Here is a 24,611-nt window from a genome sequence, read left to right as displayed (position 1 = left end):
GGGTTACAAGGGGCACAAGTGAACATTAAAATTTTACACGAAGTGAAATTGTGCTTTAAAGCCGAAAATAATCATATTCCTAGAAAATTCTGTAAAATCTAAAATAACAAATCATATTTTAGGTAAATCTATATAAAATCATCTTTAAGGTAAATCTGGTAATAATTACTATAACAGAGCCCCACTCAATTTGCACTCTTCTCCTTCTAGAAGATATCTTCCGGTCACTCGATCTTCTAGATCTTCTACCTCTCCTGTCTCGGAGAAGGATATATGACACATACATGCATGTGATTGTGTCATAGTGTTTGAGAAAACTTAAAAACTTGTTTATTTTGGGTTATATTCTCCCGTGTTTACTCGATTTACATATAACGGAATGCGATCTTCTGAGAAGAGTACAAATCGAGTGGGGCTTGGGTCATATTTTAGGTAAATCTAATAACATTTCCTTAAAACAAATCATATTTCATGTAATTCTAATTAATATTTACTTCGTGTAAATCCAGTAAATTTTACTATACATAACAAATCCTACTTTTGGTAAATCTATTAATACACAACTTGTACACATATTTATAATAACATTAGAGCAAACTTTACACCAGGAAACAGTTACTTTGGGTGCATCTACAGTGATTAGCTTGTTCAGATCTTTGCATTCCGAAGTCCTGTCATGATAATGTTTATTGATGACTGGGTAACACTACTAAACTACCAAGCCATCAAAAACCCATGACAAACCCATTACAAAGCCATTAAAAACGTCAAACACATTAAAATGAACCATTAATTCCCGTTTGAAATTTGTAATGACTATTAAGAACTGCCCATTACTTTCTTAGAATGTAGCCTGATATCCCATTAAAAAGCCATGAAAATACTTGCTTGGTAATTAAATCTTAAGAAATATATATCTAATGGCCATCAGTTCTCGTTTGAATGTCAATAATGGGCATCATTCAATGTGTTTCAATGCCCATGAAAAATGTCATGGCCATTAAATAAATCACACTTTGGTTTAATGGGCATCACATTCCCACAAAACTTGTCATGGGCATTAGTTTATAAACAATTAATGGTCTCATATTTTCATATAGCCATTAATTGTTACCATATTATTTACAAACAATTCTCATTGCCATTAAATGGTATATATATACAACATTGAACCTTATATAATTAGTTAATAACTTTAATTGCCATCTGGAGAACACTCAAATAGTGTTTGTTCTTCATCAAATACAATGTATTTGCTGGTAATAAATACACCCCTGCGAGATGATATTCATGAGTTCATGAATGTTCATGAATCATTCATGAACTTTCAAGAATACTGTAAATTTCTGATTCATGAAAAAATGTTCATGAATATTCATCAAATACCTCTCATGAACTCTTCATGAACTTTTATGAATAATTTTACAAATTCATTAAGATTCATGATCGTTCATCATATGTGATTATGAACTATTCATGAACTTTCATGCATAGATGATATTCATCAAATTTCATCAAAATGAATGAAATAGTAAGAACAGTTGATAATGAATTTTGAAGAATTTTAATGAATGAGAATTTGACTTTAAAATTGAACATTTTCTTGAATAAAAAAATACCTTACATTTTAAATTGAATAAAAAACTAAATATCTAAAAAGTTTAAAGATTTAATTCCATGTCTATATTACAATTTTGTTGTTGGCTTAAAGAAGAATAAGGAAACTACAGGCTTACTAAACCCCTTTACAATAAGAAAACTTCAAATTTCCCGCCAAATTTTCCCACCAAATTTTTCCCGCCCAAAAACTGCTAGCAGGAGAGTTCCAATACATGGCAGCCATGAGGCTTTTCTCACAGAGATAAATAACATGTTGTTTTACATGTTTTTACGTGTTTTGTACATGTGGGGATTAAAAACCAGAAATTTAATGCCCATTTTCTAACACAGTAGTTACAGTAATGGCCATTAATTTATTCCTGTTGATCATGATTTTGAATCATTTAATGGCCATTATTGACTACCTTGTACAGGTCTATTAAAAAGTTTAATGCCCATTATTCCAAAATGGCAGCTGCAGTAATAGCAGGTAATTGCCCATTACTACTAGGAAAAAACTAATGGCCCCATTATTTTTTCATGTTTTAATGGCTATAAATGACACCCTTTGCATCATTAATCCTGACCTCATCAAAGATATTGCCTCTTCTGCTAGTCTACAATCACTTAACGGTTCAATATGTGATCTCGTGGATTCCTACAACAAAGGTATCGAGGCCGTTATAGACATTCATGCTCCTCTTCAAACAAAAGTGATAACCCTTAGACCAAATACTGCTTGGTATTCCGAGGAATTACGTACGGCCAAACGGGATAGGCGTAAAGCTGAAAGATTGTGGCGAAAATCGGGACTAGTGATTCATCACCAAATTTACAGGGAAAAATCCCTAATGTCATCCAAACTATTAATGAAATCAAAAAAAGACTATTTTTCCAACAAAATTAATGACTGTGGAAATGACAAAAAAGAACTATTCAGACTCACAAAGTCTCTCATGGGCCAAAAAGGTGGAATTGTCTTACCAAAGTGTTCCAACGAAAAAGACCTTTCTAACAAATTTAGTGAATTCTTTGTTAATAAAATTACCACAATTCGTGAAAAACTACAGGAGGCAAATACTGCTCTTTATTCTGATGTGTCAGCACTTCGAGCTGATGTGAAATTTAATGGTGAACCACTTGAACATCTTGCACCCACATCGATGGATGAGGTCAAGAAGATCATCATAAAAGCGCCAGTAAAGTCTTGCGAACTTGATCCAATATCAACACACATGTTGAAACAGTGTATAGACAGTCTACTGCCACTTATTACCACTATTCTAAATTCATCTTTGACTGAATGCAATGTTCCAGTTGCTTTTAAACAGGCCATTGTTAGACCACTTCTTAAGAATCCTGGTCTAGATAAGGAAGTACTTAAAAACTACCGCCCTGTTTCAAATCTGCCATTTCTGTCTAAAGTGTTGGAGAAAGTTGTGGCCAACAGACTTGATTTGCACTTGGATGCTAATTTTCTCTATGATAACTGTCAATCTGCATATCGTCCACGCCATTCCACGGAGACAGCCTTATTGAAGGTCCATCATGATGTTGCAACTGCTCTGGACAACAACTGTTCAGCTGTTCTTGTACTGCTTGACTTGTCTGCCGCGTTTGATGTTATTGATCACGGCATTCTCTTCAAGCGGCTGGAATACACGTACGGGATATCAGGTGGTGCCCTCTTATGGATCAAGTCTTATTTGAGAGACAGAAAACAGCGTGTTGCCATAGGATCTGTGAGATCAGATGAACAGTGTCTTGCTTTTGGAATACCACAAGGTTCGGTACTTGGGCCAAAGATATACTGTCTTTACTCTAAACCTATTAGTGCAATATGCCAAACTCACAATATGACTTACCACTGCTATGCAGATGACACTCAAGTATATATGGTAATCAAACAACGTGAACAATGGAATAGTCTTTCTGTTAAGCTTGAAGCCTGTCTTTCAGACATCAGCAATTGGATGACGTCTAATATGCTGAAGCTCAACCAGGACAAAACAGAGCTCATAGTGTTCACTCCCAAACACCGCACAAGTGTGACGTCAAAATATCAACTTACAATTGGAAATAGTGTCATTCAAGCAGTTACATGTGTTAAGAACTTAGGTGTGTACTTTGATCACACTTTAAGCATGGAAAAACAGGTGTGCTCAATCTCTAAAGCCTGTTACTATCAAGTGAGGAATATCGGTCGCATCAGACAGTTCATCACTATGGATGCCTGCAAGACACTTGTGCACTCACTTGTAACTTCCAGACTAGATTACGGAAATGCCTTACTGTATGGTGTACCTGCAAACGTGTCTGGTCGGCTCCAGAAACTTCAAAACACTGCAGCTCGTCTTGTCACTCGTACAAGGAAAAGAGACCACATAACACCTGTTCTCATGTCGCTTCATTGGCTCCCTGTTGAATACCGCTTCCAGTACAAGATGCTCATGTACACATATAAAGCTCTGAATGGTTTAGCTCCTATGTATCTCAGGGATCTTGTGACACCATATGTCCCATCGAGATCACTTCGATCAGAACATGAAAACTACTTGGTTGAGCCAAAGACCCGAACCAAAACATATGGGGACAGACGTTTTGATAAAGCTGCTGCCTCCCTTTGGAATCGTCTCCCTTTAAAAATTAGGAGTGCCAGAAAAATTGATTCTTTTAAGACTCTTTTGAAGACCCATCTTTTCAAATTAGCTTTTAATTAGGATGATTAAAAGTTTTAACAGTGTTTTACCAGTATTGATATATAGACTTTATAGCTGGTTTAAGCTCACCACAGGAATGACTTGTTCTTTTATATGTTTTAGTGTTTTAATATCTTGCTTTTTATATATTTTAATGTTGTGAATTAATTTTTATTTATTTTAAGGTTGTAAAGCGCTCTAGCGTAGTTTTTAAAGCTAAATTCAGCGCTATACAAGTTCTGTATATTATTATTATATTATTAATGGGCATTACAAATGTTTTTGATGGGCATTACAAGATCCCTTTCATGCCCATTACCCCCGACTGAGTAATATCAAGTAATGCCCATTAAACAAGACCTCTGATTTTAATGGTCTTTTACCCATTAAAACACCCCCTTATTTTTTCATGTTTTAATAGGGTTGGATTAATGGCACAGACTAATGGGTTTTTGAGGGTTGATTCATGGCCAGGTGTTTAGTAGTGTAATGTCCTAAGAAGCATTCCAAAGTTTTATTTACAATATGCAGGTTATTTGAGTGAGGCTAGGAAATAATGTATAGTAGAAAACAGGCTGGTACAACAAGCTTACAAATTTGAATGGATGTCCATACTGGATATTACTATATTAAACTTAACACAAATATGAGTCAGAATATGATTTGAACATGTTTTTTCCTTAAGTTAATGCATTTCTCTGAAGTAAACTTTTTTCCAGATCAATCATGGGCATCATGTAAAGTCCATGTCGCAACAGTGATATTTCTGATTATACAGGAAGTAAAAATATGTTCAACATCACAACTTTGACTTGCAACAAACCTTTGTAATTTCCATTGTTTAGTAAAGTGGGGCACGCCCATTCCCGCTTCTTCGTCAGCCCCTGATCATACTGTATCAGTTTACCATCTGTTGTACCAACAACTAGCTGTTTTCCCCGCGGGCTCCAGCACACTACAGGAAAGGAATTATATCATTGAAAAATATGGCTTTAGTTACATCCAGCCTTAACACAAAATCAGATAAATACAACATGAATATATATTTATATAAGGCCATCAAAAATTAAACAACTGGTTCTCAGGCCCGCCTGCATCCAAAGGAATGTAACCACATTTCCGTTTTTATTGCAGAAACAATAAAATAAAATTGCTCTAAAGTGCCTGTAAACTCCGGAAAACAGCTGGACAAAACTTCTGCATTCTGGTTTGCACTTCATTTTTGCAAATTTTACAAGTGTTTGAATGCAAAGGAGTTACAATGCAAGTGCTAAAGAGACCTAGCTCATTGATGCAAATGGCTGGGATATCCATGCACACACGGTATGCAGATTAAGAATAATCAACAATAATACTGCCATGGAATACACTATGGCAGAACGATTGCGATTGTGACATGGATGTTTCCCGATAAACTGAAAGAGTGCCATGTTTCGTTCTTGTGAAAATTTGTTTGGCCTTGTTGAGATTAATGAACACAAAAGTTGCTTCAAAAGATTTATTAAAATATTTCATTTTGATCCAATAAAACGGTAAAATAAAATGCCGCCCTCACTCATCTATTTCTTCAAAAATTGGCCTGAGAAGCAACTAATTAATTTTATATGGTCTAAGTACACTGAAATGATGTTTTGTGACTTTTGACAATTACTATACATCAGGTATTCAAAGTGAAACTTCTGGCAATGTAGTTTAATGACAAGTATTTTCGTTATCCTGATCACACTTGCTAGATTTTACTTTTACAGATAAACAGAACATACCGCAGTTGGCTGATGATGTTGGTATGGTGGCCACAATTTTGAGTGTATCAGAAATGTCATACAGACTAATACCACCATCTGTCTGTACAGTCACAAGAGTATTTGGCTGGACAGGGTTCCAAGCCAGATCCTCAAATCTAGTATCCCCTCCTTTGGTCAACCCAACAGTCATAAAGCATTGGACAGGAGTCACCTGTAAATGAATATCAGAGGGGCTAGTCACCATGGAAATTTTCATTATGACACATATTTTTAGTAACTGAGTTTTTTACATTATTCAATTTCCCTAGCCTTATTTTCCTCAAAACATGAAATTGTAGTTATTATTGAGTTTTCTCAAGTCCTTCAACCAAATCAAAATTTGATTTTTAATTTCAACTTTGTATGAAGTTAAATCGATCATCAAATTTAAATTACATTGATTGTACTTCAAAAATATGTTGAAATGTCTATCAAATTTCTTGGTGAAAGTGTGAATCAACTACTTACATTATCAGCAAAAGCTCTAACATCATAGATATGGGCCTGGACAAGACCATCCTTGGTAGCCACCACAGCCAAACTCAATTCGTCTGCATTGAGGGCAAGAAATGATACAACTCCAGGAATTTTGACATCAGCAACCACAGGGAAATTGTCTATAATGACTGTCATTCGGTCTTTAGCATTGGCTTGGTCAATCTTACTGAGCTCTGCTGGTCGAATGACTTTAAAACCTGAACAATATCAAATGAATAAACATCAAAATTAATCATAGACTTGGCTCCATCAAGCCCTCCATTCATGAAATTATGAATTTTTTAATAATGCAAAGCAACAAGAGATTTTATAGGAAACCCATAATACAACCCAACCTTGTTATATATAATTATATCTTTGTTATTTCATAATCAATGGAAAGAATGTTTTATCTCCCTTTTTTCCATTTCCTTAATTGTGTTCACCTACTGGATGCATATACTTTTCAACAAGAGGCCCAGGGGCCTTAACGGTCATCTGACTCTAAATTAAAACCCTTATATTATTGTAGTATGCATTCTCTGTAGCAAGTATATAGTGGCACTGTTGGCCATGGTGGCCATCTTGGATATCTGACCGACCCAATAAATAATAACACTTGGTCTGGACCATCTAAGGATCATTTCTGGTAAGTTAGAGCTGAATCCCACCGGTGGAATTTGAGAAGAAGTTTGAAATAGGTGTTGTTCAGGAAAACCATGATTGTGCAATCATGTTACAAAATGGCCGCCATTGCTGCCATGCCAAAGTTTTTACAAGGCCGAAAAAATAACAAAAATTTGTTGACACTCCTTCCTTAACATCCTCACCAATTTCGAGCTCAATGGCACCAGTGGAACTGGAGAAGAAGTTTAAAATGTGTTTTTTAAGATGGCGGATATGGCGGCCATCTTGCATTTCAGACCAATCTAAAAAATAACAACACTTGGTCGGGATCATCTCAGGAACATTTCAGGCAAGTTTCAGCCCAACAGCACTGGTGGAACTTGAGAAGAAGTTTAAAATGTGTTTTTGAAGATGGTGGTTATGGTGGCCATCTTGGATTTCGGACCGACCCGAAAAATAACATCACTTGGTCGGGACCATATCAGGATCATTTCAGGCAATTTTCAGCTCAATAGCACTGGTGGAACCGGAGAAGAAGTTTAAAATGTGTTTTCAAAATGGCGGCTATGGGGGCCATCTTGGATTTCGGACCGACCCGAAAAATAACAACACTTGGTCGGGATCATATCAGGATCATTTCAGGCAAGTTTCAGCTCAATAGCACTGCTGGAACTTGAGAAGAAGTTTAAAATGTGTTTTCAAAATGGCAGATATGGCGGCCATCTTGGATTTCGGACCGACCCGAAAAATAACAACACTTGGTCGGGATCATCTCAGGATCATTTCAGGCAAGTTTCAGCTCAAAAGCACTGGTGGAACTTGAGAAGAAGTTTAAAATGTGTTTTTCAAGATGGCGGCTATGGCGGCCATCTTGGATTTCGGACCGACCCGAAAAATAACAACACTTGGTCGAGATCATATCAGGATCATTTCAGGCAAGTTTCATCTCAATAGGACTGGTGGAACTTGAGAAGAAGTTTAAAATTTGTTTGTCAAGATGGCAGGTATGGCGGCCATCTTGGATTTCGGACCGACCCGAAAAATAACAACACTTGGTCGGGATCATCTCAGGATCATTTCAGGCAAGTTTCAGCCCAACAGCACTGGTGGAACTTGAGAAGAAGTTTAAAATGTGTTTTCAAAATGGCGGCTATGGCGGCCATCTAGGATTTCGGACTGACCCGAAAAAATAACAACACTTGGTCAGGACCATCTCAGGATCATTTCAGGCAAGTTTCAGCTCAATCCCACTGGTGGAACTTGAGAAGAAGATTGAAATGTGAAAAGTTTACGCACGGCGCACGAAGCATGATGACTATAGGTCATCCTGACCCTTCGGGTCAGATGACCTAAAAATCAGGACAACACATTATTTAATTGTTAAGTACTGATCAACCAATTTCAATTATTGACAGACAGACTTGGACAGTGCTCCATAATACGCCTATACATGTATAGCTACTGAAATTTAAAATGCCTGTTGAAATTTGATAGGTGGTTAACTCGAAATATTTTAAAATAATATCAAAGATTGCTGGGTGTCAACTACCACCTTATTCTTTTGATCAGTTTCAAAATTCTATATCATAGTATATGCACCACACATCAAATTGGAACCTAGGTCTACATGAGAAAATTTAGAAAGACATTTTACAAAACACCTGAAGAAAACCACTATGTACATGCACAAATATGTAGACATATAAATTGCATTTAATACTATAAAAGTTACAAGAATTATAGTATTTCCAGTAAATTACAAACCTGTATCATAACCGACAAATGCAAGTCCATATTGTGATGAAGCGGCAACCAATCTAGACTTGTGTTTTGATAACTCAGGAGGACTTTCACTTATCCTAAATCTGCATAACTGCTGGAATTTAAAATCCTAAAACACAAAGTTATTATCCATATAATATCATACACTGTTCTAAATTATTCAGTATTCCGAATCATCATGTTAACAACTTTTTTTCATTTACATACCCTCATGCTCATGCTTTCATCAAAAGCCTGAAGATTATATGATATATCAGTGAGGTAAGGAACTTTTTATGTTTCAATTAGCGCTTCCATCCTCTTTTCCTATGCACTTATTAATAAACTGTATAAAAAGCAATATACAAAATTATCATGTACCAAGTATCTGTATCTTTATGAACTGCCTTTATATAACACCAGAAGTAAAACAAGTGTGTTATGAGATGCCCTTTTTTCTCTTAAGGTACTCCTTTCTTCTATTTTACCATACCCTCATTTTCCCTTAGGAAAACATCACACTGACATGTATCTTATCATTTGTCAGGTCGGGGAGAAGTCCTGATTTCACTATTATAGTTGTATTCCACTATAATAGCTATATGAACAATAGGAAATTGAAGCATTTCCACCAGAAAAGGCATACGTGACAAAAGGTGAGAGTAGTGGTTGGCAGGTGCATGATCAACAGTATGAAATTTTGACTAGCGTAAAGTGAGGGTCCATACTGACGGAATAAAACACCTAGATAGGACTAAATAGTGTTCTGGGTTAAATACATATCTCATTTATCCATATATGTAAGGTAGGTGTTATGTCAAGCCCGATTTTATTGTATTTGCACCGAAATCTTAGCGACACCAAACGGTGTCGGAGAATTCCACGTTTTCATATAGTAGTTTGCTCTGGCCCTACACCAGACATGGTGACAGGGCCAGAGGAAACTCGAGCTACTACCAATCATTACTCTCGCTTTTTGTCATGTATGCCTTTTCTGGCGGAAATGCTTTGATTTGCTACTGTTCATATAGCTAAATATATCTATATATTATAGTGGAATAGTGAAATCAGGGGCCTGTTCAAGTTTTTTGTTTATGCGGACAAAACGGTTCGTCAGTTTTTAAATGTAACATTTCAAACATGTATTGATGGACCTGCAAATTTTAATACAGACCATGGAAGTCTTTGTCAAGGCTCGTCTGAAAACAATATAAAATCACCAGGTCCGTCTTTATTTCAAACGAACAACACCGGTCCAAGTGGTCTAACCGTTTGGAAGCAAAAGCGAAAACGGTCCCAATCTAATTAAAATCAAGATGGGTCATTCTCACTACGTTACATAAACATCTAACAACATCCCATACGGGGTCACGTTCGGATGATCTTTGAGATGTGTGTATTTCACTTTCCGGGCGAATTGTCAATTTGTCATTGTCCTCGAAGCAAATCATTTCGTCACATCATGCATCTGAAGCAAACCATTTTGGTACAGTTGTATATAGCTATATGCTTTGTTGGACAAAATGACTTGAAACAAATTGACAGATTATGCAAGCTATGCACTCTAATCATGCTAATTCGGACATGTTAAATTCACTTCCAAGATTCTGGAAGTAGTCATTTTATTGGCTAATCCAAAAGGTCACCCCGACGTGACCCCTTATGGGATGTTGTTAGATGTTCATGTAAAGTAGTAAGAATGACCATCTAGATCTTAAGATTGAAAACGGTCCAGAAGAGAAGCCTTCTAAGCAGATCGCATTCCGTTATATGTAATCAAGTAAACTGGGAGAATAACCCAAAATAAACAAGTTTTTAAGTTTTCTCAAACACTATGACACAAACACATGCATGTATGTGTCATATATCATTCTCTAGTGAAACTCATCACTCGCACACTTAAAACATGGTCGCCGCCATATTAGAATATTAATCTTCCAGCTTCCGAGACGGAAGAGGTAGGAGATCTTCCAGAAGCAGAAGAGCTACAAATCGAGTGACCGGAAGATATATTCTAGAAGGAGAAGAGTGCAAATCGAGTGGGACCAAGGACTTCTCCACGACCTGTTTGTAAGGAACCCGTGACTAGCAATGCTCAAGCAAAGGGCAGGTAACTCGTATCAATATCTTAGAAACGCTTAAAAACACATACCCCAATTATAAGGTTTAGTATCCGGAGGATTTAACTGTCTTTATCATTCTGTACAAACGCATAAATTACCTAAAAATATCCATAAGGAATCCTATTGATTTAACTATGTTTCGTATGTTAAAATTGGCGAAAGGGTAAGGAATGTCGATTTTTTGAAAAACTGAATTATGAATATTACCGTGATTCCGGCCGAGTCAAATGGCGTGACCATACTGGCTGTATTACTTAGGCATTTCTGATTTTTCAGGTATATAATAATATGCATGACAATCCCGGGAAAGACATGAAAATGTCATTTATTCGAGACGGGGGTCACTGAAAAACATCGTAAAATCAAAGATGGCGGTCGAAAGTAGCGCCGAGAGACCCTGATCACAGCAGTACACCATACACATTTTCTCTGTAGTTTTGTATGGAATCCATTAGTTTGAATTACACAGCAAACAATTAAATCAATTTAAGCATCAATATTAAACAAATGAAACATTTACAATAACAGATGAACACACCCATTTCATTGACGAAGACTCAACGTCATATCGAAGTCAACTTGACCTAGTTTTGAACATACGCATTCACAGACTTATTTTTTTTGTCGACTGCAGTTTATCACATACCAACATTACTATCATTTGTTTATATATAAAATACAATTAATTAAATCGCGTTATAGCTACACTGAGGTGTTATTACTACCTCGTTAAGATATTTGAATCTATATACTTTCAGTTTCACTTGTTAAAAATTTAAGAAGGGGAGTAACTTCCACTTAGAGTGGTCATGATGGAACATTTTACCTAAAATATCTTGCATAAAAATAGAAGAGTGTTTTGTTTTTAGTTTTAATATTACAATTGGCCAATTCTTACACCATTTATACAAACAAAATCATATTCAACTTATCAAGATGCATGGAGTACGCGTTTTTTGTATATTTGAAAAAATGCCATTTTAGGACAGTGGATTTTCGTGTTTTAAAAATCGCATAGAAAATTTGTTTTTCAACCGATTTCCAATCTGTTTTCTGTTTTGTAATGAGAAAACATAGATAAACAAAATAAGATACAGTTTATATAAACATATATTAAGGAAAAAAAATGGTTGAGCATTGCTACCGTGATCTCTACTGTACTGGCAGTAACTGCGCAATTTCGCAATAAAAGCCTCTGGGCAGTTGTGTTTTGAGAATGATTCAAAAACTTATACCTTTACATCTCTCTCGGGTGGGGGAGCGCCTTCTTCTGACATCATGAACGCTTAAAATGGTCACTTTGTGAAATTCTTAATCGAAGACATGAGCGGTTGGCCCATAGGGTTTCCTCGGAGTGAATGAGACGCTTCTTAAACGACATTCATATGTCTATTTCACATAAACGTTTTACCGACCACGATGTTCACTTCTCTTTGGCGGATGTCCGAAAATGAAAGTATCTCCACTTTCATACATTCGTACTGAAAAAATTGCCATGTATGCTTTGTAAAACATTCCCCAATTTTTATTGCTAGTAAAGAAAAGGTTCTAAACTGATTACATGATTTAAAATATAATTTTAGGTTATTAACACAAGAAAAGTATCGAACATCATTATCTTACAGCACACGCAAAATCAAGAGAGGCTCCGAATGGGTTGTCAGGAAAACTTTGTACATGCGCACCTGCAATTTCCTGTACATATTTTGGGAAAGGACTGTTGAAATACGTCAAAAACACCTTCAATTCCGTCCAATTCAAAGGTATGATGGCGCTTAAATTCTTTTAAATCAACCCAATGGTATATGTCTATCGATACAAATGTACCATATTATGTATATGCATCTGACAGACTAGATATAGATCTGCTTCTGTCAGGCAGTAAACTGCACTGTCAGTCATGTCATTCATTTACTGTCGAACACATAATAGGAATTAAGATGAGTAACTTGGAATGTTTGATTATATAACTTTAGCTCTGTTGAAAATAGAATAGACTTCCAAACAGTATAAAGCCATCTTTCAACCAATCTCGACACATCTCATGTTATCGAACTTGTCAACATCAGCTGTTCGCCCTCGATGACCCCATTGTTATGGTAATCCATGCCATCATCATGATCATGCTGACATGCAGATCTAGATCTTCAACTTAAGTTTGCTTCAACAACATGAGTTGATATGTTGAACATGAAGTATACAAACAACCAAACAACATACACTGGATGTTTCTGTTGGCTAGAATGATGTAAACTTGCATGATATAATATATATAAAAGCAAACTCAACATTAGGCTTCCTAAGACGCAATCTACGCCACTGCCAAAAAAACTGCCTACATCTCGCTTGTAAGATCAATTATGGAATATGGATCTATTGTCTGGGACCCATATGTACCAAACCAGAAATTGAGAAGCTAGAGAGAATACAAAGACAGACAGCCCGGTTCATAAATATAAATTACTCCAGTCAAGAAGAAGGATGCCTGATAAAAATGCTAAAAGGTTTGGATTTACGCTTAAATTACCATCACTCCAATCAAGAAGAACAGCACAACGCCTCATCTATATATGTTCAAAATAGTTGAGGGGTTGGTACCAGCCATACCACCATCTGATTTCCTACAAAAACCTAGACCTAAAAGAGCCATCAGAACACCATGCAACTTGGGCAACTTTACATCAACAAACATTGTCGACACATATGCAACCAAAAACAGTAAACCATACTAAGTACAACGAGCCACATCAAATCCTTACAAAAACTCTTTCTTCATAAGAATAGTAGTTGACTGGAATCATCTGGAAGATTCGGTTGTGTGCACTAATAATAATAAAACAGTCGAGGGATTCAAAGTATTCCTATCAAAGCAGTGCCAATAAAGGCATTGCCCTCTCTCTCTCCGTCACGCAAAAACCAGAATTGGGCCCTGCAAGGTAACGATACAGATACAGATTTGTAACCAATCATTGCATGTAAATGCAGGGGGATCTTTTTCCTTTGACTCTGAATGAAAAACTTATCAAATTATTTTTTTCATACTGGGTCATAAGAACATATCAAGCCTCTGTGCATGTAAAGTGGGTAATTAGTTGGCCAATCAAAGTAGACAGACTATACCCATGTGCAAATCCCGGTTCCTCAGACAATTACTGTATACATGCAACTTTATGTTTAGAATTTATTTCTACATTCAACTTATGTTTTGAATACCCACATATAAACATACAATCTTATATACAACAAACTGTTTATTGCTATGACTGCTATATTGCAGTGACTGTCAATGTATTATATTGTATGTTACATGTACTGATGAGCTGTAAAGCTCAAAGTTAATAAATGAATTTAATTATAATGTACCTAGGCTGGCTATGATATACTTATAGTTAATATATAATAATCTCGTCTTGGTAATTATGTCAAGACTTACTGGTAAAAAATTTTTAAGCTTCTTGAACACATGACAAACGTTATTGGAACAAGTAGGGTAATCTTGGTCTTGAAATCTGGGCAGATGCCGTAGGATTTCAGTCCGATGTATATAGTAACCTGGAAATCAAATTTCAAAGAAATATTGATATACCTAATGATAATCCTTAATACCTATAGTTTTGTGTTGAAATGAAAGAAAAAATATAATTTTCTCACTTGTAAATCTTCTTTATTTCCTGTTTTCATTTTCATTTTTGATAATATTACAAATACAACATAATGCATATATATATATGTATTCTACACACAATTGCAATATAATACTTTACACAGGTGCCAACTTCTTGAAATTTCTATGGGGTAGGAGTTGTTTAAATTTTTAAGCCTATAAAAAAAGCTAAGAAAAGTACATTTAAAAAGATTCCTGACAAATAATGCATTTAAACTTCATATTTTGTTATATTATATTTTGTGAATTAATTGGATTTAATAAAAATGTAAAATAAAGAAGCTTATATTAAGTGATAATTTATTTCTAAATATAAGGTAAAATGGGGAGCTTTAATATATTTTTCAGGAGGGTTAGCAAGTATGACATTTCCATTTCTTCATGAGATATCTTGCTATTTAAGTTTATCTATTTTTGGATACTCTGGTAAATTGTGCCTAGATATACATATATATATAACTTATAATTAGCAACACAAATGACGAAGGAAGACAACGTTTTGACTCGTGTCCTGACCGGGCCTCGAACTCACGACCTACGGCACCCAATCGCCTAGCCAGAAATACCTGCAGCTTATACCGCCTTGCCACATCGGCGTTCTTAAAAGAACGTTTCAATGGCGCAGTGATGGTCGGCCCGATACCCTGACATGATCATTGTGGAAGTCGTCTATAAGATGATATGAATATCAGCTGGATCGCAATGTATTTACATACATGGATATGAATTGTACATATATTATATATATATTATATAAGCCTCTCCAGCAATATATATACAGTATATATTACCGGTAAATGCTTTAGAATTTATTTTTGAATTAAGAAACTTCTACTTTTTATGTTAATACCAGGTATTTGCTCCCATTTACTAGGTGGTTGTAGGCCATGGAGCCTATGGAACAGGAGGAGCCTCTCCAGCAAGCCACAGTATACCAGAGGGACAGTGTATATGGTCGACTTGAAAACTTCGAAATTGACAAAAAAATTGGCAAGGGTCAATTTTCTGAGGTTTATCGAGCACGCTGTAAGGTTGATGGAAGTGTTGTAGCTTTGAAAAAAGTTCAGGTAAGCCTCTCAGCCCATAATCCACTTTCTGAAGTACAGGAAGGATAAAAAGTTCTCTATTCAATATTTAATGATATTTTAAAAATGGGATTCATGAAAACTAGTATCACCAATTAAATCTCATAAATCATATTGAAATGGTTCTTTTTTTAACTCCACCATGAAATGACAGATAGCATACACTTCCGACTCAGCTCAGCCATAAATGGTCTAGAATGTTGGTAGGATGCAGATTTGTTGCATGGGTGCTCTTTTTGTTTTTAGTACATTGATCTGATGTGATTTTTTGTTTGGGGGGGGGGGGGGGGGGTCTGCAATTTAGGGAAACTTTGTGTTTATCTCCTCTCCATAACATGCAAGTATGAATTGAGCATGTCTCTGCAGGATGTGTGGTTTTTGTCTTGCCTGTGAAGTTTTGCATTTAGTTCCGTTTCTCAAAAAGTGAAAGACAAACTTTAACCAAACTTGGTAATCCAGACTTTGAAGTTTTGAATGTAGTTCAGTTTCTCAAAAAGTATCGATGTTATTTCAACCAAACCTGGAGTATAGTTGCATTGTAGTATAGACATCTCAACTAAAGATTACATGAATTTTAATTTTTTTGCTGTATTTTGGGGTTAATTATACCCTAGACTTTGAGAAATTAATATCAAATCTTTATTGCTTCTCCAATTGGTTTACAAATTAGTTTATAGCCAAATTGGAGTGAATTGTATCATATGTCAGATTTATTTCCATCTCACTTTTAAGAAAGAGTGATTTTTGGGATAAAAATTACATATTTAGGTCAATTTTGAGAATAAGTGACTATGCGAAATTTTAAATGCAATGCATCAATATTTACACATCTATAATGTATACAGGGTGCTTCCATACTATGATGTGGAGGTTTTTGGTTGTTTTGGGAGAAAATACAGAAGTTTTAGTGACATTGACAAAGCAGGACAGGCAAGACATAATTACCTGTAAATCTTGATCTGATGACATCATGAAAGGCCAGTAAAGATTCTTGTGTAGTGTTGCCTCACGTAAATTTATCAGATAAAGATTATAGTTTTTTCTCATATACCCTGGTAGATATAATTTGTTAAGTAGTAATAACGACAGTACAGACAAGTAAATTGTTGAATTTTCGAGGAAAACTGTCACTTTATCAAGACACAAGTAAATTACAAACGATCACATATAGACATAGAACATGGACCAGTTACACAAATTTAGTAGGTAAACAACTAAAAATATTGTTGTGTTTGTGAAAACGATCCCCTCGGTTGATAATTAACTCGCAGAGGGCCTATTATAATCAATTAGAAAACATCTTAGATGGTGTACAGTTGTAAAAGTAGATAAATAAATAATATAATTAAAGGTTGAACAAAATAACATCGCTAGTTGAATCGATGTGATGGCAGTGCATGCTATGTAGTGAATGTTTTTGTTTTTGTTTTTCTACGCGGTATGTTCATTCCACAAATCTCGGCCCGCACAGCGGCTAGCTGTGACAATTATCGACCACTTGACAATTTTAATTATCTATTAGTAATACGCATCAAGTAAACATCTGTTTGTCAGGATCCAGTACTTATATTGGACCATATATACCATCGTTATTACTTACTAGACCATATATAATTGTAGCATCTATACAGAATTCAGATCAGTTAATTAAATCATGAATATATATATAAATACATGTATATATTTCTTAAACCAATTACACATGAACTTGTCTTGAAAAATGATTTAGCAAAGTTGGTATCATATTTTCAGTGTTTAGATACACATTAGTTTTATTTTTCTATTTCAGATATTTGAAATGATGGACGCAAAAGCAAGACAGGATTGTATAAAAGAGATTGATCTGTTGAAAGTAATTATTTCATATGTTTTCTGTATTCATATATATTAAAATGTAACTCATTATGTTCAGTTTTAGCTTGTTGAATTGGAATGTGTAAGCTGCTTTACTTTGAGATTATTGACTCGCTGAGGGTTTAACTTTTGATCTGAGTGATATTTGCTGGTAAAAACTGTTCAATTTACTTTGTTAACAGTATTATTGAATTTGTTGAACTTGACAGTGTATTCTTTTGACCATATTGTTTTCAAAAATAACTATACTAAATTAATATATTAAAGATCATGTTATCAACAAACATGTTTTTGTATCATAATAGTTGATGTTTAATAAATATCCTTTATTTCTATTTCAGCAACTTAACCATCCAAATGTGATAAAATACCTTTCGTCTTTCATAGAAAATAATGAGCTTAATATTGTCCTAGAATTGGCAGATGCAGGAGATCTGTCTCGTATGATAAAGGTAGGTCATTGCTACTTATGTTTAAAGTATGCTAATCCGTGATGTGAACTAGAAACAGTGGTACCAAAGGGGTTGTAAATGTTGCCATCAAACTTGAAAACTATATTCCAGACACTAATGCTCTGCCCAGACCATATACCAATATAGACATCATAAGTTTATATCACAACACTTAATTGGTAACTGAATACAATACCTCTTCTCATGGTTGAAATATTCTCTGAAGTTTAGAATTGTATATCAATGTATATATGTATAACAGTCCAGCAACCAGTCATTAGCTTATCATCAGATCATGTGTATTAGTTAAAAACTGTTATAATACACAATGTTTATTAATTCACCAACCATGTTTTTCAGCATTTCAAGAAACAGAACAGATTGATTCCAGAGAAGACAATATGGAAGTACTTTATACAGATATGTGGAGCTTTGGAACACATGCACTCCCGGCGAATCATGCACAGAGGTAGACATATCTGAGAAACAGAGTTTTAATATTTCTGCATTAGTTATAATTATACTGTCATATATCAAAGTATTTCTTCAGATTTAATAGATACACTGTGTTCTGATATATTAACCTTCCTTTGCCACTACATGGTTCAAACAAAGCTTGTTTGTCCTGATCATGAGCTTGTTGAAATTGTCCTGAGGCAGTGAACAATAAACAGGACTAGTGGTCCTTGCCATTGCTGGCCCTATAATCGAAGTCAGTGGGAAAAGTTATAATGAATCATATTGCAATATGATGCTGCACATTAATGCACCACAATAAGCATGGTAAGTGGTCTGAAAGAGAAATGTAATTGCCATCATGTAGTATCATTTGCTTGTTACATGTCCATCAATATGTACAATATTTAACAAGTGATTAAGAACCAAATAGCCTGGGATAACATTTGCTGGTATATTGGTGGGCAGCTGGACATCAAGAAAAGTCACAGCCTCATGATTTAGTTTGTGGGAAAACATTAATCTGCCCTTCAGATCATTCCATTGTATTGTTATAACATGACATATTATGATTCTTCATAATCTTGATATGAGAAATATTTAACTACTATTATAATGTCTACACAATGAAGACAACACAGCAGTATTCTCCATATATCAGTCAGTTATCATGTACTGGAATCTTGTCTGATGTTGAATTTAAAATTATGGATACACAGTAAACGTTACACTACTGCTATTATATTCCAATTTGATGATAAATGTTGATCTCCTTACAGATATAAAACCAGCCAATGTGTTTATTACGGCACAGGGCAGAGTAAAACTTGGTGACCTTGGATTGGGTCGCTTCTTCAGCTCAAAAACGACGGCTGCTCATTCCCTAGGTAAGTAATAGGTATGAAATGTTAAAAGTGTCTTAGATGCCTTTATCTTTTGAAATTTTAGCTGTTTAACATTTTTTTCCCCTCCGTCCGCCCATCCATCCACCCACTCAGTTTTCCACACTTTTCTCAGCCATGCTTCAAGGTATGTTGGTGGAAGTTGGTATATATGTAACTTCAGTACGAGTAACTAAAGATCAAGTTTGAGTTTCTGTGTTTTGGGTCAAGGTCACTGTTACTATTTATAGTGGGGGCTGTTAGGAACCATGTATTGCTTTAGCAATACCCAGCATGCTTGTTCATTTTGTCATGAATGGGTACTCTGCATTCATGGTAATGTATTCTTTCTGTCACTGATGCGGACCCTTTGCTTAAATGCATTCTGATCACTATGTGAGACCCTATACATATGCGTTATTCTGTCACTAGTTTGGAAACATTACTACATGTTTTATTTCTGTGAATAATTGAATCATGTACTACTACATGTATTATGTATTCTGTTACTAGATTCAACTTTCAACTTCATACAATATACATTATTTTTATCATTCATGTAATATTGTTACTTTTTTGTTGTCAGTTGGAACACCCTACTATATGTCTCCAGAAAGGATCCACGAGACTGGCTATAACTTTAAGTCTGACATGTGGTCCTTGGGATGTCTATTGTATGAGGTTAGTATCACTTATATGGCTGGTCAGATAAATCACTTTAGTGATTCTTAAAGATGTATTATGTGTCCAAAAGCATTTATTTAATCATGTTAGTTTCAGTTGATGGTTTGAATGTCATTTCAATGTATTAAAATTTTCAGTCAGTGGACAAACTCATGTAATCTGCTGCAAGCCTTTTAACGGACTAGGTGAATGCTATCTAAATGGGTTTTTTGTTGAATAATTAAAGGTATCAATCTGTGTGTATTGACTGTATTTTAGTTGTTAGTTTACATTAAAAGTTAGTCTACATAAAATCTTGCATATCCATTAGATGGCAGCTTTGCAGTCCCCTTTCTATGGAGACAAGATGAACTTGTACTCGCTTTGTAAAAAGATCGACCAGTGTGACTACCCACCTTTGCCAGCCGACTGGTACTCAGAAGATGTGAGTATAGATTATCTGCCTTGTTGTAATACAGAGCAACCCGCTTATTTGCATAGCCCTTTTTCCATGACAAAATATGCAAATAACCGGAGTATTCGTATAGGCGGAGTTGGGTTTTGGCCCCTCTTATACACATGTAGATCGTCAGGTCGGTACTCAATATGGGCGCTATATGATTGTTTACGTTATTTGCATTAAAAATATATTTAAAAAAAAAATAAATTATTTAAAATATAAGAGTAAATACGAAAAACATGGGTTGTTATTCTTTGTAAATGTACAAATATTTGCATACACTTCATCGTTTACTACTCGTCACTCCGAGTCTCTGGGTCCGGTATCGGTCATACACGCGTGGGTTGGCACTACGATGTACAATGTCATCGTTTCAATTAACATTCATTATCGTCTCGAGATGCGTTGTGTTCCTGCTATGAGTATATTAGTTGTTTGATCATAGATGATGAACTGCTGAAGCAATAGACTGTCTTAAATGACCGTGACATGTGTATTGTCGTTTGGGTTTGTTTTGGAAAATGGCGCACACACAGAAAGAGTTGTCGTTCATTACACATATGCCCCCACAATGCAACGCGCCTAGTAAACAATCATGGCGATCGCAACCTGCCTCAGCGAGTGTTCAAGTGCACAGAACACAGGTTTGGATCGATGCTATAATAAATAAACAAATCTCATCAAAAGATGAGGCATATAGATATTTTATTCAGTGATTCTTCTGCACAATGCTACTGATATGGTCTAAATAATAATGTTGATATCGATGCATCGAACGTAACCTGTAATGACGAAGTGTGAACCAATGATAAGATAACGTTGTACATCGTGTCGAATCAATAATGTAAGTTAAAACACATTTCATCAAACTTTTATTACGGGAAAATCACAAAAATACCCTAAAATCAATTAAAATTTTTCGATTTTTTGGAATTTTTATATGCATATAAGCGGGAGTCAGTGTTTTAGTCGATGCAAATACACGGGATTGAAATACAAAGATAAAGAAGAAGAAAATCGGGACCTGAGAATTTTATGCAAATAAGCGGGATATTCAAATAACCGATATGCAAATAAGTGGGCTCCTCTGTACTTGTATTTTTATCTCGTTGGAGTTTATCATTGTTTACAAAGAGCATCAGTAATTTAACTATTCACAAATCATTTATTCATGATATTTTGTGTTGTTCTTTGTTTGAATTTTGTTCAAACAAATAATCTCATAGTAATCTGTAATTTGGTTCAGAATCATGTCCCTTCTTAATTCTGGTCATAGTCAGTACTGCTGTTAATGGGTGTGAAACTTGATCACTGTAAGACAGCATCTCCTCAGTCTGTAAACATGCACACTGTGGTCACAAAACTGCATTAAATGTACAATTTATGCAAGAGGCTAGCAGATAAGACAATCATCTTGAATAAGGAAGCTAAAAAGTTGCAAATAGCAGAGTGTGTGATCTGTAATACAAATGACTTTGGGGAAATTTGTTACTATACCTTTATAAAATAATAAACACAAGACCTCATCATCACTTCTGATAAATGTGACGGTAAATATGTATAATATACCTGTAATTCACAGGTAAAAGTGGACATTATACATGTATTTATACTGTGATGTTACCTTTGTACTATTCAGTGGAATTATATTTTGAACAAAGCATGACTAGTTTAACAAATTTTGAACCAGTTTGTGTTTTGATTTATAAAAAATGAGCTTTAAACCTGTCACTGAACATTTGTAATGTCCCTAAAAAGCTTTATCTTATTACGCTTATATGAACCAACTGCAAGTTTATTTTGCATTAAATAGATGGAAGGGGGAATGTCTGTCAGGTCATATTGTCACACATTCTTTCTTTGTTAGTTTCTCAAAGTTAATGATGATTACATTTACAATTGTACTACCATTCAATATGTATTTTGACTACTTCCTTCCAATTATATCTTCATAATCTTTTACCAAGTATTGATAAATGGTATCCATTCTTCAAAATTGGTTTAACAATAAAACTAAAACTGCTATTAAAAGAAGAATGTATTCCAGGCCCTCTGTGAAGGTTGTAAGGGTCTTGCTGTATGTTTCAGCTGAGGAACCTGATTGCCATTTGTATCAACCCTAAGCCAGAGCAGCGACCTGACATCACCTACGTTAATCAGGTGGCACAGATGATGCACCAACGTCATAGTCAGGCCACACCTACCACACCCCATGCCCAGCATCCACATCACCCCCACCTCCAGCAGCCCCCGCAACAAACACAGTTCCCCCAGCAACCAGCCATGGTTGCCCAGCAACCACAGGTACCACAGCAACAGATACCCCAGCAACCACCACAGCAACCTCAACAGGAGCAAGTTGTCTAAAACCAGGAAGGATACATGTCATATTCAAAACCATATTTAAATTCGAAGGAGCAGTATTGACTTTCCATTTTAACAGTTTAGGCTCATTTGACATTATTATACATATCCTACTATGTAGTGGGGATTTATTTAACAATCTTACAAATTTTCTCACTGTTGTTATACTTTAAAAATGGTAAAAACCTGTTGAACACCTAAAATCATTGCTACATTTTATCATATGCATGTTCCCGTCGGTGCCTAGTTATGCATATTGCATTTTGAGACTAATCAGAAAACAACATAGCCGACAGGCAGCCATTTCGGATTTTGACAATTGAAGTTTGTTATCGCTATTTCTGTGAAAGTACTGAAGGGATCTTTTTCAAATTTCATATGTAGGTTCCCCTCAGTGCCTAGTTTTGCATATTGGGACCAATACGAAAACAACATGGCCGACAGACAGCCATTATAGCTAAATCTTAAATTCTGTATATAGGTTCCCCTTGTTTGAAAAGTACTAGAGGGCTGTTTCTGAATTTTCACAGATAAGTAAGACTTAGAGGAAGGGAAAAGTAGGGAAAAGATCAATCTGACATGGAACCTATAAAGATCATTCAATGGTGGGCGCCAAGATCCCTCTGGGATCTCTTGTTTAGATAAACTGGCAGAAAAGTGATGAAATTTAATTATCTCAATTAGTTGTTTCCTGTTCATGTTGATTGTGAATTCAAGATCATGCAAACGCATTTTGAAAAATGAAGTCAGTAGTTTTGACATCTGCATGAATAATAACTACATAGTTTGAATATAAACTGTTTTTAAATGTACATCAAATTATTCCATTTATTGATTTGAAATTGAATCCTGTTGAACTGTATAATAAATGAATATAACTTATTCATAATGAACTAAAGCACATTAACATGTAATATTCATAATGACTTTTTCTGTGTGACTTTCCACCTCAACCATTTACAATGTATACAGTGAAAATTTCATGTTACACAGTGCTTGTATGTTTGATATCCGTCCACCCAGAACATGAAGTAAGGATTTACATTTTCACATCATGTACAGTTCACCTGTGATCATACAGAAAACTTGACCATCACCAAATTGCTCTCACCATTCCACAGTGTTGTATACATTATTAGATTGGAAATCGTTTCACAGTTTTGTGTATGTTTGTGTGTGTTTTATTCATAAAATCATGTGTTTCAGAGCTCTCATTAAACATTCTTGAAAACACACTCAAGATTATGATGGTATGAAAGTGTAAAAAAAAAATGCATTTTTTAAGAGATTTGTATTTTGTGATGTTGTGAAAATACAAACTATTTGCTGACAAAGCTATTGAATTTATGTAGTCATCTGTTGTAGAATCACTTTGAAAGCAGTGTAAGTAATTGTGAAATTTGATAATCAGTATTTATGCAGAATTTACTGGGGAGTCGATTGTTCATGATAATTATCTATAAAATACATGTACTGTGGTACTCAAAAGACCAATCAATGAACATATGAGTATTAATTGATGCAGATTAATGATTTATCTCCCTTGGTAATTCTAGTAACGTTCATCTGTCCTGTATTCTGTCGACTTGACAGATATAAAGATTGACCAGTTCTGTACGACATTTTAACTGGGGTCGGACTGGAATTACTAGTAATCATGAG

General features: G+C 35.2%; 2 protein-coding genes across 2 annotated transcripts in view; one reads left to right on the top strand and one right to left on the bottom strand.

The window, feature by feature from the left end:
- LOC117317149 (nuclear pore complex protein Nup214-like) overlaps nt 1–12,441 on the bottom strand; it is a 45,940-nt gene extending 33,499 nt beyond the window's left edge. Inside the window, exons 1-5 of the mRNA XM_033871950.1 lie at nt 12,306–12,441; nt 8,951–9,077; nt 6,551–6,777; nt 6,062–6,254; nt 5,122–5,253 (exon numbers count right to left, since the gene is read on the bottom strand). Of these exons, the coding sequence (XP_033727841.1) occupies nt 5,122–5,253; nt 6,062–6,254; nt 6,551–6,777; nt 8,951–9,077; nt 12,306–12,350 (724 nt within the window). The 5' untranslated portion in view covers nt 12,351–12,441. The remainder of the gene's footprint in view (nt 1–5,121; nt 5,254–6,061; nt 6,255–6,550; nt 6,778–8,950; nt 9,078–12,305) is intronic.
- Nucleotides 12,442–12,748: 307 nt separating this feature from the next.
- On the top strand, nt 12,749–23,163 carry LOC117317138 (serine/threonine-protein kinase Nek7-like). Its single transcript, XM_033871939.1, has 9 exons — nt 12,749–12,833; nt 15,609–15,801; nt 17,609–17,671; nt 18,015–18,125; nt 18,486–18,594; nt 19,361–19,468; nt 20,049–20,143; nt 20,457–20,570; nt 22,674–23,163. The coding sequence occupies exons 2-9, from the start codon at nt 15,622–15,624 to the stop codon at nt 22,950–22,952; spliced, it is 1,059 nt and encodes a 352-aa protein (XP_033727830.1). The 5' UTR covers nt 12,749–12,833; nt 15,609–15,621; the 3' UTR covers nt 22,953–23,163.
- Nucleotides 23,164–24,611: the final 1,448 nt, after the last annotated feature.

The sequence above is a fragment of the Pecten maximus genome, chromosome 2 (assembly GCF_902652985.1).
Source record: "Pecten maximus chromosome 2, xPecMax1.1, whole genome shotgun sequence".
NCBI classification, from domain to species: domain Eukaryota; kingdom Metazoa; phylum Mollusca; class Bivalvia; order Pectinida; family Pectinidae; genus Pecten; species Pecten maximus.
Note: the sequence above shows the minus strand (reverse complement) of the source record. Positions and strands in the feature narration are given on the sequence as shown.

What these genes read in the sequence shown, in the direction of transcription:
- LOC117317138 (XM_033871939.1), top strand. Translation starts at nt 15,622, where the DNA reads ATGGAGCCTATGGAACAGGAGGAGCCTCTCCAGCAAGCCACAGTATAC. An exon ending in CCGGCGAATCATGCACAGAG is followed by an intron (nt 18,595 to 19,360) that starts GTAGACATATCT and finishes ATCTCCTTACAG; the next exon opens with ATATAAAACCAGCCAATGTG. An exon ending in TGGGATGTCTATTGTATGAG is followed by an intron (nt 20,144 to 20,456) that starts GTTAGTATCACT and finishes CATATCCATTAG; the next exon opens with ATGGCAGCTTTGCAGTCCCC.